Source organism: Molothrus aeneus, chromosome 9, assembly GCF_037042795.1.
Source record: "Molothrus aeneus isolate 106 chromosome 9, BPBGC_Maene_1.0, whole genome shotgun sequence".
Lineage (NCBI taxonomy): Eukaryota > Metazoa > Chordata > Aves > Passeriformes > Icteridae > Molothrus > Molothrus aeneus.
The window spans coordinates 1,394,901-1,410,986 of NC_089654.1; the positions used below are offsets into that span (position 1 = coordinate 1,394,901).

General features: G+C 55.3%; 1 protein-coding gene across 1 annotated transcript; it reads right to left on the reverse strand.

Moving 5' to 3' along the window:
• Nucleotides 1-635: 635 nt before the first annotated feature.
• IL12RB2 (interleukin 12 receptor subunit beta 2) lies at nt 636-13,986 on the reverse strand. Its single transcript, XM_066555291.1, has 15 exons — nt 13,929-13,986; nt 12,699-13,013; nt 12,196-12,310; nt 11,799-11,974; nt 11,431-11,570; nt 10,654-10,798; nt 8,844-8,923; nt 6,168-6,384; nt 5,061-5,261; nt 3,713-3,814; nt 3,481-3,636; nt 2,355-2,489; nt 1,964-2,051; nt 1,257-1,356; nt 636-1,028 (listed from the first exon to the last, which is right to left on the reverse strand). Exons 1-15 carry the CDS (start codon nt 13,984-13,986, stop codon nt 636-638), a joined length of 2,421 nt encoding a protein of 806 aa, XP_066411388.1.
• Nucleotides 13,987-16,086: the final 2,100 nt, after the last annotated feature.

Below are 16,086 nucleotides of genomic sequence, written 5' to 3' on the forward strand. Positions count from 1 at the left end.
TGCTGTGTCCCCCATGGGTTTGGTGACATTGGGGACTCTGTGACTCGGTGCCAGGGGAGGTGCTGAGCTGTTCCATCCTTCCCTTTTGCAGTTCCTTGCTCTTTCTGGTGGAAATGATGATTTTTAGCTCTGATTCTGGAACAGGGCTTGAGGCAGCCCAGGCTGCGGGAAGGGCTCTCCAAATGCCCCAAAATCCAGCTCTGGCATCCCCAGTGTGCCTCTGCGGAGGAGCAGCCATGTCCTAAGGTGAGATGTGACTGGGGAAGGGTTTTGTCACTTGGAGGTGCCATACGTGAGGGACTGGATTGGGTGTGCTGAAACACTGAAATATTTCATAAATGCTAAAATCCAGGCCGGACTCACATCAAAACACACTGAAATACTCTGTAAAGTGCCAAAATCCAGGCTGAGCTCACAAAGAAACACCAAAATACTCTGTAAAGTGCCAAGATCCAGGCTGAGCTCATATTGCAAACACCGAAATACTTTTAAAATGCCAAAATCCAGGCTGAACTCACATCAAAACACACCGAAATGCTTTGTAAAGTGCCAAAATCCCCGCCGGGCTCGCATCGAAATACTCAGTAAAGTGCCAGAATTCTTGCCGGGCTCACATCGCCCCCTGCCTACCTCGCTCAGGAGCTGCCGCTGAGTTTCACTCGATCCAAAGTCAGGTTCCCTGGGCGGCAGAGGGCGGGAGGCAGGAACGCGCTCGGGAAGGCGGCGATGGGGCTGGGCTCGGGCTCGGGGGCCGGCTCCGGGGCCGGGCTGCCGGGGTTGGAGATGTACTCGGCCACGGGCTCCGGGGGCTCCATCGCCTCCAGCAGCAGCCGCTGGTAGAGCTCCGGCAGCTGCTGCTCCTCCGCCGAGCTCTCGCCGTGCCCCCTGCTGCCAGCGCTGCCCACCTCCCCCTTGTCCCCGGCCTTGGGGGGCTCGGGGCGGGCCGGGCTCTCCTCCACCGGGCTCGGTTCGGGCTCCTCGAAGGCGCCGCCGGGCAGGAAGGGGCTGGAGGGAGCGCTCAGCTCCGCCTGCGGGGGGACACGGAATGAATCCCGGCACGGATCGCACCCGCAGCCGCTCATCCCCTGCAAACGGGGGATCTACGCCTTCTGCTGGGCTTTAATTCGCCCAGCACGTCCTCCAGCGGAGATTATCTGCTGCCAGAGATTGCTGGGTTTGCTGCTTCAGGATTGCATGGCTCCAATTGCTTTTTTGATGAAGGTTGTGGGATCAGAAGGAAAACCCCTCTAATTTACCTTGGCAGCCGCTAAACTCTTGGCCCACGTGGCGTTGGCAGGGTCGGGAATGGCTTTGCTCTGCCACTGCGGCAGGAGGAGGGACAGGAGCCACTGGAACCTGCAGGGGGGGTAAATGCAATTAGAAACGTGAATGGTGAGACCTGCAGCACCCTTGGGTGCTCCTTGGGTGTGGAATTAACCCAGGTGTGATCGTGGATCCGCCCTCAGAGCTCTTGGCTGGGTGGGGATATTTCCCAGGGATTGCTCCCCTTCGGTTTGGTTTCAAGATCTGGTTAAAAATTCACAGTTTCTATGAACTACAGGTGTATTTTAAGCTCAGAGCCTGTTCTCATTATCATTCATGTACTCTGAAACCTTAATTTTGAGCAATCCTCACTGTTCCATGCTCATGAAGGGGCATGACCGTCCTGTAGGACAAGGGAGAATGGTTTTAAATTAAAAGAGGGTCGATTTAGATGAGATGGGAGTGAAGATTTTTAAAATGCACTGGCACAGGGTGCCCAGAGCAGCTGTGGCTGCCCCTGGATCCCTGGCAGTGCCCAAGGCCAGGCTGGAGCAGCCTGGGACAGTGGGAGGTGTCCCGGCCATGGCAGGGGTGGCACTGGGTGGGCTTTAAGACCTCTTTCAACCTAAACATTTGTGGGATTTAATCCGTCCTGATAAAACCCCAGTTTTATTGGGACACAGCCGATGGATGCACTCACGCTCTCCTTGCTGGAGGCACAGAACAAAGGCAGGCTGAGAGGATGAAGAAGCTGCAGATGAGCACCAGAGTCAGCCAGTCCCCAGCACCTGGAATGCAGAGCAGCCACCATTCAGCTCCAGCAAAAAGAGGGGAAAACCCCAAACCTTTCTGTGCTCCATGGATAAACCACCCTTCACCACAGAGGAAACATCTCAGCGCAGCACTGGGAGCTTGAGGGCAAAGAAAGAGATTCCACATCCCAAACCCAGCTGAAACTGCGAATCTTCAGCACCAAGAGACCTTCAGAAGGCTTGGAGAGCTCCAGTGGCTGCAAGGGAGCAGGAAAAGCGTTCCCAGAGAGCGGGGAAGGGGATCCCAGGGCAAGGAGCCCCCTGGCACCGTGTCCTTACTGTCCAGGCAGACGCTGTCGCTGTTGCCCCGGGGCCCCTCCCCGGCCGCGGTCGCCGCTGTCATCCAGAGCTCGTGGTGCTCGCCCGGCTCCAGGCGAGGGAGGCGCAGGGAGCGAGGAGCCCCGGCGGGAACGGCTGGGGGGGAAACGGGGATGGAAATGGAGAGCCTGGCACGGGATTTACTGCCTGCAACTGGAACCGGGCTCTGGGTGAAGGTAGGAAGGGCAGGAGGAGGAAAAAGAGGAGGAGGAATAAGGAGAAAGAAAAGGAAGAAGAGGAAAAAGGATAAGGAAGAAGAGGAGGTGGAAGAAGATTAAGGAAAAAGAAAAGGAAGATGAGTAAGAGGGAAAAAAGAGGAAGAGGAAGACAAATAAGAGGAGGAATAGGAAGAAGAGGAGGAAGAGGATTAAGCAAAAAGAAAAGGAAGACAAGTAAAAGAAAAAAAGGAAGAGGAAGATGAGTAAGAGGAGAAAGAGGAAGAAGAGGAGGAGGAGGAATAAAGAAAAAGATAAGGAAGAAGAACAGGAGGAAGAGGAATAAGGAAAAAGAAAAGGAAGATAGGTAAGAGAAAAAAAAAAGAGGAAGAGGAAGACAAATAAGAGGAGGAATAGGAAGAAGAAGGGGAGGAGGAATGAGGAAAAAGAAAAGGAAGAAGAATAAGAGGGGAAAAGAGAAGGAAGAAGAGGAGGAGGAAGAGGATTAAGCAAAAAGAAAAGGAAGACAAGTAAAAGAAAAAAAAGGAAGAGGAAGATGAGTAAGAGGAGAAAGAGGAAGAAGAAGAGGAGGAGGAATAAAGAAAAAGATAAGAAAAAAAAACAGGAGGAAGAGGAATAAGGAAAAATAAAAGGAAGATGGGTAAGAGAAAAAAAGAAGAGGGAGAGGAATAAGAGGAGGAATAGGAAGAAGAAGAGGAAGAAAGAAGAATAAGAAGAGGAATAAGAAGGGGAGGAAGAAAAATAAGAGAAGATGAGGAAGATAAGGAAGAAAAAGATAAAGAGGAATAAGAAGAGGAGGACCAGGGAGAAGCAGGGATAAATCTGATAGCTTCAGACTGAAAGTGATCCCACAGGAGATCTTGAGCAATGACAGAGGAACAGGGGCAGCATTTCCAGCCCCAGGCACCCACCATGGACCTCGGGCTGGCCCTGCCCGTCCTTCCTGCGCAGGTAGATGTGGTACCCAGTGATGCAGCCCCTCTGCTGGGGCGCTGGGATCTCCTCCCAGGAAACCAGGACGCCGCTGGCCCAGGGGCTTGTGAACATCTGGGGCCCAGCTGATGGCGCTGCAAGGCACAGGACTGTGTTAGAGCTGAGCTTAAAACGCCCTACAAACACCTGGAAAACATTTCTGGGCTTTACCTTGAGCTGTGGAGTTTCCCCTGACTGATGCTGCCTGCCCAGCTCTGTCCTGATAAAGTGCAGACACGTGGATCTGATAGCAGACGTTATCTCTGATGTGCTCTGGGGGGAGAAATCACAGCTGCAGAGCTGCTTCTTCAGGGATTTGGGGAAGAAATCACAGCTGCAGAGCTGCTTCTTGAGGGATTTGGGGAAGAAATCACAGCTGCAGAGCTGCTTCTTGAGGGATTTGGGGAAGAAATCACAGCTGCAGAGCTGCTTCTTCAAGGATTTGGGGAAGAAATCACAGCTGCAGAGCTGCTTCTTGAGGGATTTGGGGAAGAAATCACAGCTGCAGAGCTGCTTCTTGAGGGATTTGGGGAAGAAATCACAGCTGCAGAGCTGCTTCTTCAAGGATTTGGGGAAGAAATCACAGCTGCAGAGCTGCTTCTTGAGGGATTTGGGGAAGAAATCACAGCTGCAGAGCTGCTTCTTCAGGGATTTGGGGAAGAAATCACAGCTGCAGAGCTGCTTCTTGAGGGATTTGGGGAAGAAATCACAGCTGCAGAGCTGCTTCTTGAGGGATTTGGGGAAGAAATCACAGCTGCAGAGCTGCTTCTTCAAGGATTTGGGGGGAGAAATCACAGCTGCTTCTTCAGGGATTTGCCGTCAGGGCAGAAATATTGCAGCAGCTGCTTAAATCTGAGATAAATCTTGTGATTATTGATAGATCTTTCATAAAGAAGGGAAAGAAATTTTCTCTGATCTACTGAGCCCGGCAGAGCCTTACTGGGCTTTAAACTGAAAATTAATGGTTTCCCACTGCCAGAGAGCAGGGATGGGTGGGATATTGGGAATTAGGAATTGCTCCCTGGGAGGGTGGGCAGGCCTTGGCACAGGGTGCCCAGAGCAGCTGCGCCTGGACCCCTGGAAGTGATTTTAGTAAAAATTATAGAAATATATAGGAAATATATAGGAAATATATAGGAAATATATAGGAATACAGACTCCCAGACTGGTTTGGCTTGGGAGGGACCTCAATGCCCACCCAGTGCCACCCCTGCCATGGCAACACCTCCCACCATCCCAGGCTGCTCCAGGCCCCATCCATCCTGGCCTTGGAGCCCAAATTCCCACCTGACTTGTTGCTAAGAGTATTTTCCAACCAAGATGGTGCCGTGCCAGCCCGGGGTGGCATTACCTGCTGTCACAGTGGGCATTACCTGCTGTCACAGGTGACATTACCTGCTATCACAATGGACAGGTGACATTACCTGCTATCACAGTGGACAGGTGACATTACCTGCTATCACAGGTGACATTACCTGCTGTCACAGGTGACATTACCTGCTGTCACAGTGGGCATTACCTGCTATCACAGTGGACAGGTGGGACGGGGGCAGCCTGACCCAGCTGTGCTGGGGCTGCAGGCGTGGCTCCCTCCAGGGCTCTGCCCACTCCACCAGGTACCCCCCGAGGGGCAGGGCGGCTCCAGCAGGGGGGCTCCAGCTCACCAGGATGCTGCTGTTCCCCAGGCCCACGGCACAGACCCGCTGGGGAGGGGGCAGATCTTGCAGGGGAGAACAAAACCTGCTGTCAGCACAAGGTTCTGGCGGCCTCAGTCAAAGCAGGGATGTGGAGTTTGCTGGGTCCCGTCCACTTTGGCACCGCGGGGAGGATAAAGTGAATTATAGTGAAAGAGGAGGTGCTGGTGGCAGGGTGAGGGTTTGCTGGCAGGAACAGCAACATTCCTGGCTTTTCTCATGGATGGGACACCCACAGCTCGGCCTGGCTGTGCCATCCCAAGCCCTGGAAGGTGCTGGCAGGGCACACCCCACCCTGCCCCGATGGAAGCACTGGGATGTGGAGCTGCTGCAGTGATTCCAGAGGAGGAACGGGGACATCCCGAGGGCTGGAGCCCCTCTGGCTGGGAGAGCTGGGGCTGGGGCCGGGTTCCAGTGCAGGAACCACGGGGACAAGCGGATCTGCACATCCCTGAGCATCACTGAGGTGAGCACAAGGCGGAGGCGCCACAATCCCTGCAGGGGTGTGGCACAGAGGGGTGTGGCCCAGCGGGGGTGTGGCAGAGCAGGGGTGTGGCACAGAGGGGTGTGGCACAGAGGGGTATGGCCCGGGGGGGTGTGGCAGAGCAGGGGTGTGACTCAGTCAGGGTGTGGCCCGGCGGGGGTGTGGCCCGGCGGGGGTGTGGCCCGGCGGGGGTGTGGCCCGGCAGGGGTGTGGCCCGGCAGGGGTGTGGCCCGGCAGGGGTGTGGCACAGTGGGGTGTGGTACAGTGGGGTGTGGCCCGGCGGGGGTGTGGCCCGGCGGGGGTGTGGCCCGGCAGGGGTGTGGCCCGGCAGGGGTGTGGCACAGTGGGGTGTGGCACAGTGGGGTGTGGCCCGGCAGGGGTGTGGCCCGGCAGGGGTGTGGCCCGGCAGAGCAGTACCCCCGGCCGTCCCCAGCTGCAGGAGCCTTACCTGGGCTGTCCAGGTGTGTCAGGATGGTGGCAGGGGCGGAGCTGCCCCGCGGGCCGTGCGCGGTCACCGTCACCCTGTGCCCCGCCCGGGCGGTGACCCTGGAGAAGCTGGTCTGGGTGGTGCGGTGGGACTGTGCCGGCAGCTTCCCCTGCTCCAGGGCTTCCAAGGTCACGCTGTAGCTCAGGATTCTCCCTCCTGCCTCCCACCTGCTCAGAGCCTGCGGGCAGAGCGCGTCTGTCACCGGCTGTGAACAAGGTGCTGCCCCTGGGAGTGCTGGGGATGAGGCATGGAGGGACAGGACACAGGGAATGGCTTAACAGGGACACAGGGCAGGGATGGAGGGGATGTTGGGAATTGCTCCTGGCAGGGTGGGCAGGCCCTGGCACAGGTGCCCAGAGCAGCTGGGGCTGCCCCTGGATCCCTGGCAGTGCCCAAGGCCAGGCTGGACACTGGGACACCCTGGGACAGTGGGAGGTGTCCCTGCCATGGCAGGGGGGGCACTGGGTGGGGTTTAAGGTCCATCCCAACCCAAAACATTCCAGGATTTATTTGTCCCACCCAATTCCAGTTTTGCTGGGGGAGCACAGCTGGGGACACGGAAACCCTTGCTGCCCTCAGGCTGAATTCACACTCTTTCTTTTTTTTCACTGAAAGCCAGACTCGTCACAAGGAAGGCAAAAAGAGATGATCAGCTGCTCAGCTGGATTTGTCAAAAGGAGCAGGTTTTGCCTGGCAGGAAAACCTTGCATTTTACTTAAAGCCACCATAAAGAATAATTTGAATTGAACCACTCAGAACAGACACCTCTGACAGTCTGTGGAGCACCACACCCTGGTTTTAGCTCCCCTCTGGGTGCCTGCAGTTGTACTCTCGGTTTCAGTTTCCTGATGTTTCTGTGACATTAATTCATTTGTTTGGCTGATGTTTGTCATAACGGAACAAAGCACAAACCAAAATGTTTGCAGTGCTTTGGCAGCAGCTCAGGACTGAGGCAGCGCTGGAAACCTGCTGAAATTAAATTTTCAACTCTTTTCCTGGGTGTTTGTGTGAGAACAAGTGCACACCCTCGGTAGGAAGTGGTCCTGAGTGTCAGCCTGGCTTGAGAGCTGCAGTGAAACCTCTAAAGGCAGTTTATTACCTCATTTTATGAATGATGCTGCAGGAAGCCACTCCTGATAAAGAAAGTGCTGCAAGATAAAGGTCTGCAAGCTGAAGCCACAAAGTCTGGGGTCACAGAATTACATGAGAATTTCTGCTTTCACTTGCAGCGTCGTGTGAACACAGTGAATTTTTTTACCCAACTCTGGAGGGTTTTAAACCAAATTCCTTGTGGAATGTTCCCTGTGGGTCCCAGCTCCCAGCTCTACCCAGCAGACCCCAAAAATGCTGTCAGCTGGGGAATGTGGAGAGGGGCTTGGGATAAAGGGATGGGGGGCAGGACACAGGGAATGGCTCCCAGTGCCAGAGGGCAGGGATGGATGGGACATTGGGAACTGGGAACTGTTCCCTGGGAGGTGGGGAGGGGCTGGATGGAATTCCCAGAGCAGCTGGGGCTGCCCCTGGATCCCTGGAATGTCCAAGGCCAGGCTGGATGGGTTTGGAGCAGCCTGGGACAGTGGGAGGTGTCCCTGCCATGGAACAGGATGACATTCAGGATCCCTCCCAATCCAAATAATTTTGGCATTCCATGAAATTGCAGGCAGAAAAATGCTGATGAGCAAGAGGAGGAATAGGGAGGGGACCCTTGGGCTGTGTCCCTGTCCCTGGGAACTGGTGAAACCTTTGTGCTCCTTCCCTGCCATCCTAAAAATCATCATTTCTTCTTTCACCTGGCTCTGGTTTCATTGCCCCTCTCACCTGGCTGGGTTTTGCTGCCTCTGCTGGGCTATCCTGGGTTACAGGGTGTGGCTGGGGCTGTGTGTGTCCTCTCTGTCAGAGCTGGGGCAGTTATCTCTGTTCATGGGGCAGCTTTCTTTATCTCTCCCACAGCCAATCCTCCCTCCAGGAGATCTCTGCTGTTCACGGGCCATTCATTATTAATTATCTTCTGTCTATGGCCACTGAGTGTCCCTGCATGGCTGATCCAATTCCATCATCCCATGGGGAGATGCTCCGCCCAGGGGAGGAGCCAAGCATTCCTACCTGGGTACAATCTGAGCTTTGGGACAGCACAGCAGCCTCTGCCCCTTGCATTCCCAGAGGAGCAGCTTTCCTCTCCCCTGCATTCCCAGAGGAGCAGCTTTCCTCTCCCCTGCATTGCCAGAGGAGCAGCTTTCCTCTCCCCTGCATTCCCAGAGGAGCAGCTTTCCTCTCCCCTGCATTGCCAGAGGGAGCCCAGGCCCATCCACACCACCCCTGGAGCTGCAGAGGAAAACTCCCCCCTTGTGCAGGATCCCTGCTCCAGCAGAACCACAGCTGGCACTGCAGGAGGGTCAGGTTGTGCTCTGACTCTGGCAGGTTTGTTTTGTATTGCTTCATTTTCATTTTATTTTTATTTTTTTCCCTAATAAGGACCTGTTGTTCCTGCTCCCATATCTTTGCCTGAGAGCCCCTTGATTTCAAAATAATAACAATTCAGAGGGAGGGGTTTACATTCTCCATTTCAGGGGAGGCTCCTGCCCCCCTGAGCAGCCACCTGTCTGTCCCAGCCAGGCCATGGGGTTTCACTGCACTCACCTTCCAGAAAAGGGAGAGGTTCTGGAGCCCCGAGTCCAGCTCCTGCTGCCGGTACCAGACATCCAGAGTCCCTGTTGGCACTGGAGACAAGGAAAAGCAGAGCAGTGGCAGTGGCTGGGGTTTGGAGCCGACAAACAAGGAGGTAAAAGCCCTGAGAAAATTCGAATTTAATCTTTTAAATGCCCCTGAAATGCTGCGGTGTGGGATAACCCAGGTTTGCTGTTGTTTGGCTGCTTTGAGGGTGGGATCAGGAGGAGAACAAGGCATAAGCCTGAGGAGAGGAGTCTGGATGTGCTGGTGCCTTTGTCCTGACCTCAGTAATCTGGATGGCTCCCAGGGGAAGCCACACATCAAAGCACAGCATTAGCTCCTGTCTTTGTATAAATTTGAGGCTCCTGAAGGGCCTTGGGCTTGGCTCCATCCATCCCAGAACAACAGGCAGCCCCGAATGAGGGCGTGTGGGGGACGTGTGGGATTTCCCTGTCTAATAAATGCCTTTAAACCAGCTTAAACCCTTGTTCCTTCCACAGTTCTGACCGGAAACTTGGTATTTTGAAGAAACCTCCCAAAATGACATCAAAGGGAAGACCTGGCTCCCAAAATCCAGCACCGGAGATGAGTGGGTAAGGACAGCTGAGGTGACAGAGCTTTGCTCCTCGGGAACCTGAGCAGCACCAGCTCATCAGTGCAAACACGAATCATGGACAGCAGGGGCAGCTGATGAGCACCCAGGGCTGTGGCACAGGCACAAACCCCTCCAGGTCAGCATGATGGGAGCAGCTTGTCCTGGAGTGACTGCACAGAGAGACTGGAACAGGAACAAGAAGCAGCAGCAGAAATAAAACCAGGGCATTGACTGCGAGCTCAGAGCCGAAAAATCCCAATATGGGATTGCATCTGCAGCCCTCCAGCCTGGCTTTGAAAGCCTGTGAGCCACATGAACGAGGTTTTTGGCACTTCACACAAAAAGGAGCAGGAACTTCTCCTCGGAAGGGTTTGATTTTGGGTTTGGAAGGAGGCAGCTTGGGGAGAAGTTCAGCTCCTGCAGCACAGGGCGGTGAGGATGCGCCCAGAGCTGCTTGCCTGCAGCCTCCCCTTGCTCTGAGGGCACAAAGATCAGCTAAAAACCCCAGGGGCAGGGTGGGGGTGACAGCCACAAACTCAGGGTGCAACCAAAAGGGGAGAAGACTGTTGAGAGGAAGGTGGGGGAGGCAGGGAAAAGTTCACACCTCCCAAATCAATCAATGTCTCTTACAGAAATTGCTGCTGTCACGGGGGAAAGGGGAAATGGGTGACTCAGAACAGCACCAGCCCCACGGACGGGCAGTAATTCACAAAAAGGAGCAGCCAAAGGCAGGCGGGAGAGCAGAGAATCACAGAACTATTGGGGTAATCATCTCGTTCCAATCCCCAAACCCTTCAGCTGCTCTCAGGGATTCCTAGTCTGGAACAGCTTTACTGTTTGCTCATTAAAAATGCAATTTTCTTACAGAAACTTCTCCCTGTTGGCTGGGGCCTGGATCTGGAGTTTGCCCAGAGGAGCCCAGCAGGGGTTTGGGCTCCTGAGCTGGAGTTTGCTGTGGGTGCAGAGCCCAGAGCTGGGTGAGGACAGGGCAGGGCAGCTCTTTACCAATTCACCACTTTAATACCAATTAACCCTTACCTGCTGCTGGGGTGCTGCCCTGGGCAGGGCAGCTCTTTACCAATTCACCACTTTAATACCAATTAACCCTTACCTGCTGCTGGGGTGCTGCCCTGGGCAGGGCAGCTCTTTACCAATTCACCACTTTAATTAACAATTAACCCTTACCTGCTGCTGGGGTGCTGCCCTGGCTGCTGCTCCAGTCACTCCACAGCCCCCGGCCTGGCAGCATCCTGCAGCTCATCTGGAACTCGTGGGCTGTGTCGGGCTCCAGCCCCTGCAGATGAAATTTCTCCCTGCCGAAGCTCTCGACCTTCAGAGGGGATGAGGAAATTGGTATTAAACTCCTGAGGAAACAAGGGCTGCAGGCTGTGAGAGGCTGAGCTACAAATTCAGACACAGATTTAAAAACCAGCAGAGGAACCCCGAGCTGAGGCAGCCTCAGAAACTCAAAGGAACCATCAGGGCCTGCAGGGCTTCATCTGAAAAATCCCTCCGTGCAAAATCCCTGTTTGGGTGATGTGCTCAGATCCCAGCAAAGAGTCCTTTCTGCCACTTACAGCAAGAACTCCACGGAGCCGTGGAATGTTGGGGTTGGGAGGGAGCTTCGATCCCACCCAGTGCCACCCCTGCCATGGCAGGGACACTCCCACTGTCCCAGGTGCTCCAGCCTGGCCTTGGGCACTGCCAGGGATCCAGGGACAGCCACAGCAAATCTGGGAATTCCATCCCAGCCCCTCCCCAGGGAACAATTCCTTGCCAATATCCCAGTATCTAAATGTACCTTCTTTCAACTTCCAGCCATTCCCTGGCTCGTGTCCCTCCATGCCCTGTCCCCAGTCCCTCTCCAGCTCTCCCGGAGCCCCTTGAGGCCCTGGCAGGGCTCTGCCTCGAGCTCTCTCCTGCCCAGCAGCTGCAGAATTCCCCGAATCCCAGCAGGATTACCGTGCTCCAGCCGTGCCTGCCGAGGGGACGGTACCTCAGCCTGCAGTGCTGCGCCTGTGCCTCGCGGTGCCACACGATGGTGCAGCTGGTGGCTGAGGAATCATCAAATTCCACCCAAAAGTCGGGAGGGTGTGGCTTCACTGGCACCAAAACAGAGAAACAACCAGAGAAACAGAGAAATAAACAGAGCTCAGAAGGGCAGCACAGCCCTGGAGGGGGTTAGGTGGAGAAGAGGATTGCTGCTTTAGGCTGGAGGGGTGATTTTAACAAGAGGGTCAATGATTAATGTTTTTTCTAAGAGGTCCTGACTCTTTTCAGGTCTCCCCCAAGGTCTGGGGCTGACTGAGAGGGGGGCACTGGTGCCTCACCTATGTCTACCAGCGTGAAGGTGAGCGGCTGGGAGGAGGCATTTCCCAAGGGATTGGAGGCAGAAACCACCACGGTGTAATTGGAGTCAAAATCCAGCTTGCTCAGAGCCCCAGAGCCAAACTCCTGACCGGGAGCTTCTTCTGGAAAGGAAAAGGCACCGGTGCCGTTGGAGAGCCTGGAGCAGGAGCAGAGCATTGGTTGGATTTTCTGAGCAAGGAAGGGGAGCCCTGGGGTGTGGGGTGTCCTGGCTGAGGGAGTCCCCCCAGGCCATGGGGACAGGGTCAGCCCTGGGGTGTGGGACAGGGCTCCCTCTCCAAAGGGATGGATTGGCACAGCCTGAGGGAGCTGCTGCAGGGGACAATGCGGCATTAATTGAATTTGCACCCCAGCACTCACTCTATCCCATAGGCAGTGGGGAGGTAGGTGAGCCTGCCCTTGTGCCAGGTGCAGGTGGGACGTCCCTGTGTCCCCTTCTGGATACAGGACACGTTCCTGGGCTCGTCCGGAGGGTCTGAAACAGAAACTCCTGTCAGTCCTAACATCCATGACCGTTCAGGGTCCTTCAGGCCAACACCCCCAGCCAGAGCAGGCTGCCCAGAGCTCCCTCCAGCCTGGCTCCAGTGGCTCTTCACCCAAAGATGTGGGTAGGAGACATTTGAGGGGATGCAGGGCAGGGAAGGTGTTGTTTGCTCTGGGCAGGCAGATTTGTTGAGCCTCTCTCCCTTCAGGAATATCAGAGCTGCCCAGTTCCAGCCAGGAATATTCCCAGAGGGACTCCCAGCAGCAGCCCTGGACAAAGCCAGCCCCTGGCAGTGCCTCGCAGGCTTCCCTCTCCCTCAGGGCAGCCCTGAGAAGCAATGAAGAACTTCAGGCAGTGATCAAGAAGGGATTTTCCTTACTCCCACAGTGGATGTCGATGCCACAGATGAGCGTTGTCCTGCCCCCACAGAAGCACTTGCAGGTGAAGTAGTGCCTGCCCTGGGCAGTGAGCAGGAAGGTTTTGCTCACCGAGCCCCCCCAGGCTCGGGTTTGCTCGGAGCTGTTGAGGAAAATCGCAGCCCAGCCCCGTGGGGCTGCCAGCTGGCAGGACAGGGTGACGTTGGTGCCCCCAGGGATGGCACAGCAGGGGCTGGCTGTCATGGTGCCCCTGGCGCAGACCTCTGTGGTGCCACGGGCGGCTCTGCTGGCACTCGCTGCCCCCCTCCTGCAGGCTCCTGCAAGGCAAGAGCGAAACAGCCTCAGACAGAGCCCCTCAGCTGCCTGCAGGACAGGCTGGGCTCCAGCAGGAGCCTCCCCAGGTGTTTGGTGGAGAAATTCCAGGCTCTGCACAGGAACTGCTGGGACCTGTCTGGGATCAGCAGCCCCGGGATCGCTCCCAGTCCCCCAAAAACCCGGGCAAGCCCAGGTAAAAACTGCCAGCACCCTCCTTTGGTTGGGATTGGAAAAGTGCCTGGGTCAGCAGAGCTGGGGCAGGAGGTGCAGGAAGGACCTGGAGCTGCTGCAGGGCTGGAGCCAGGCTGGGACACCTGGGGGTGCTCACCTGGAGAGGAGAAGGATCCAGGGAGAGCTCAGAGCCCCTGGCAGGGCCTGAAGGGGCTCCAGGAGAGCTGCAGAGGGACTGGGGACAGGGATGGAGGGACAGGACACAGGGAATGGCTGCCAGTGCCAGAGGGCAGGGATGGACGGGACATTGGGAACTGGGAATTGTTCCTGGGAGGGTGGGCAGGCCTGGGATGGGATTCCTGCTGTGGCTGCCCCTGGATCCCTGGCAGTGCCCAAGGCCAGGCTGGACACTGGGGCTGGAGCACCTGGGACAGTGGGAGGTGTCCCTGCCATGGCAGGGGTGGCACTGGATGGGCTTTGAGGTCCTTCCAACCCAAACCCAAATTCTGGGATTCTGTGAATCCGTTTTTTCCTGTTCATGAGCTCTGCCTGTCCCGGTGCCTTTTCTCACAAACCCAACAGCTCTGCCTGGAACTGAAAACCAAACAAACTCCCTGCATCACTTATGAACCCCAGAAAGGAAGATGTTCACTGGCACTTGGGGTAGAAGCTGGAAAAACCCCACCCTAATTAGGCTGAGTGCTTCATCTGAGAGTTAATTGTGTGTGGGAAGAAGCCTCTCTTACCTGCTGTGAGGTGCAGCACCAACCACAGTGCTGAGGGCATGATCCGTGCAAATGGCATTTTGGTGCCTGGAGAGAGATGAATTCCTGTTACCAGCTCCAAAAAAGTGGGGATATGATGTGCACATCTTTGTGGTTTTCTACTTTTTCTTCCTGCTTTACTACTTTCTACTTTTACTTTGCTGTAAAGCAGAAGAAAGAGTTGTTTCAGAAAATCCCAAATGCTCATTTTGTGCGACCTTTCTAAGGAGCGTTCTCTGGTTTTGTTTGGACCCAGAGGCTGTGTTGCTCAGCCTGGCAGCAGCGCCTCAGCTCAGCCAGGAGCTCCTCGTGCGGTGCCTTCTGTAGGTGATTCGTAAGTGCCAGGATGAGCAATCTCAGCGGCTTCTTCAGGGAAATGCTCTGCCTTCCACTAAGCCTGGGGGCTGTGTCAACAGCCTGCAAACAGCTGCTGCTGACAGCAAAGTGCCCAAATATCTGGGCAAAATCCAGCCTCAAAATCCAGCCTCAAAATCCAGCCTGCCTCAAAGCCTTTGGTCAGAGGATGTGAGCTGTGATGGGAGTAAAGGATGAGAAACTGCTGAGGAGCAACTCCAGCTCAGAGCTGAGAAAAAGGGAAATTCAGGGGAATTAATAGGGGGACATTAATGGGAAATTAAAGGGAATGAATAGGGGGAAATTAATGGGAAATGCAGGGGAATTAATAGGGGGAAATTCAGGGGAAATAATAGAGGAATTAATAGGGGGAATTAATAGGGGGAAATTAAAGGGGAATTAATAGGGGGAAATTAATGGGAAATTCAGGGGAATCAATAGGGGAAAATTCAGGGAAATCAATAGGGGGAAGTTAAGGGAAACCCTCCTCCCAGGTGGTACAGCAGGGAGGGAAATCAGCCTTGCTGGTTGGAGGGTACTGAAATACCCTCAGGGGGTGCTTGTGGGTACCAGCCTGGGCCTGCTCGTGCTCTTACCCCCAAAATCTCATCTGAGAGCCCCAGGCCAGCCTCTCTGGCACCCCGTGGATGTGCCCCAGGGACCCTGGCTGTCCCTGCAGCTCTGAAGTGAAAGCAGCTGTGAAGCACCACAGCTCAGAGCTGGCTTTCTACCCCACTTGTCCCTAAAAAACCTCTGCTGTGCTTTCCAAGAACTGGCAGGAACAACAGACAGGGCAGCAGAGGAAAGAGGAACATCTCAGTCATTTCAGGCACAATAACCCCAAACTTGTGCCCTAATCTCACACATCCCCAGTTCCTGGCACTGGCTGAGGTTTTGGGGAAGCTCTGTGAGGACAGTGGCACCCCAGGTCACCCCAAACCTCGGGACTGTCCCACCCCAGCCCAGGGCTGTTCCCAAAGCTGCCAGGAGTGAGGGATGGAATCAGAGCCCAGGGGATGCCAGGAGGGGACAGCGCTGCTCAGGACGGGCCTTGGGCACTGCTCTCCAGGGGCTGCTCCATCCCAGCCCGCAGGGAGCATCTGGGATGGTGAGAATTCCTGGGCAGCAGCATCGCTGGGAAAACACCACGGATCCCGGGGCTGGAGCAGCCTGGGGCAGGAAAATCCCACAACAGAAGCATCCCGGGGCAAAGAAAATCCCAGGTAAGGAACATCCCAGGGCAAAGAAAATCCCAGGTAAGGAACATCCCAGGGCAAAGAAAATCCTGGGGCAAAAAAACCCAGGTAAGGAACATCCCAGGGCAAGGAAAATCCTGGGGCAAAAAACCCAGGTAAGGAACATCCCAGGACAAGGAAAATCCCAGGTAAGGAACATCCCAGGGCAAAGAAAATCCCAGGTAAGGAACATCCCAGGGCAAGAAAAATCCTGGGGCAAAGAAAATCCCGGGGCAGCAGCATCCCAGGGCAAGGAAAATCCCAGGATGAGAGCATCTCACAGCAGAGAAAAACCCTGGGTTAGAAGCATCTCAGGACAGGAGCATCCCAAAACATTAAACATCCCAGGACAGCAGCATCCCAGAGCAATGAAAATCCCAGAGCAGGAGCATCCTGGAGCAGGAATATCGCAGGGCAGGAGAATCCCAGGACAATGAAAATCCCGGGGCAGGAGAATCCCGGAGCAGGAATATCCCAGGGCAGGAGAATCTCAGGCAATGGAAATCCCGGGGCAGGAGAATCCCGGGGCAATGAAATCCCGGGGCAGGAGA

Excerpts from the sequence above, each read along its gene's own strand:
- IL12RB2 (XM_066555291.1), bottom strand. The coding sequence starts at position 13,986 with ATGCCATTTGCACGGATCATGCCCTCAGCACTGTGGTTGGTGCTGCAC. Across the intron at positions 11,975-12,195 it reads CCCACTGCCTATGGGATAGA|GCTCTCCAACGGCACCGGTG; the intron begins GTGAGTGCTGGG and ends CTCCTGCTCCAG. Across the intron at positions 2,490-3,480 it reads GGGCCAGCCCGAGGTCCATG|CCGTTCCCGCCGGGGCTCCT; the intron begins GTGGGTGCCTGG and ends TTTCCCCCCCAG.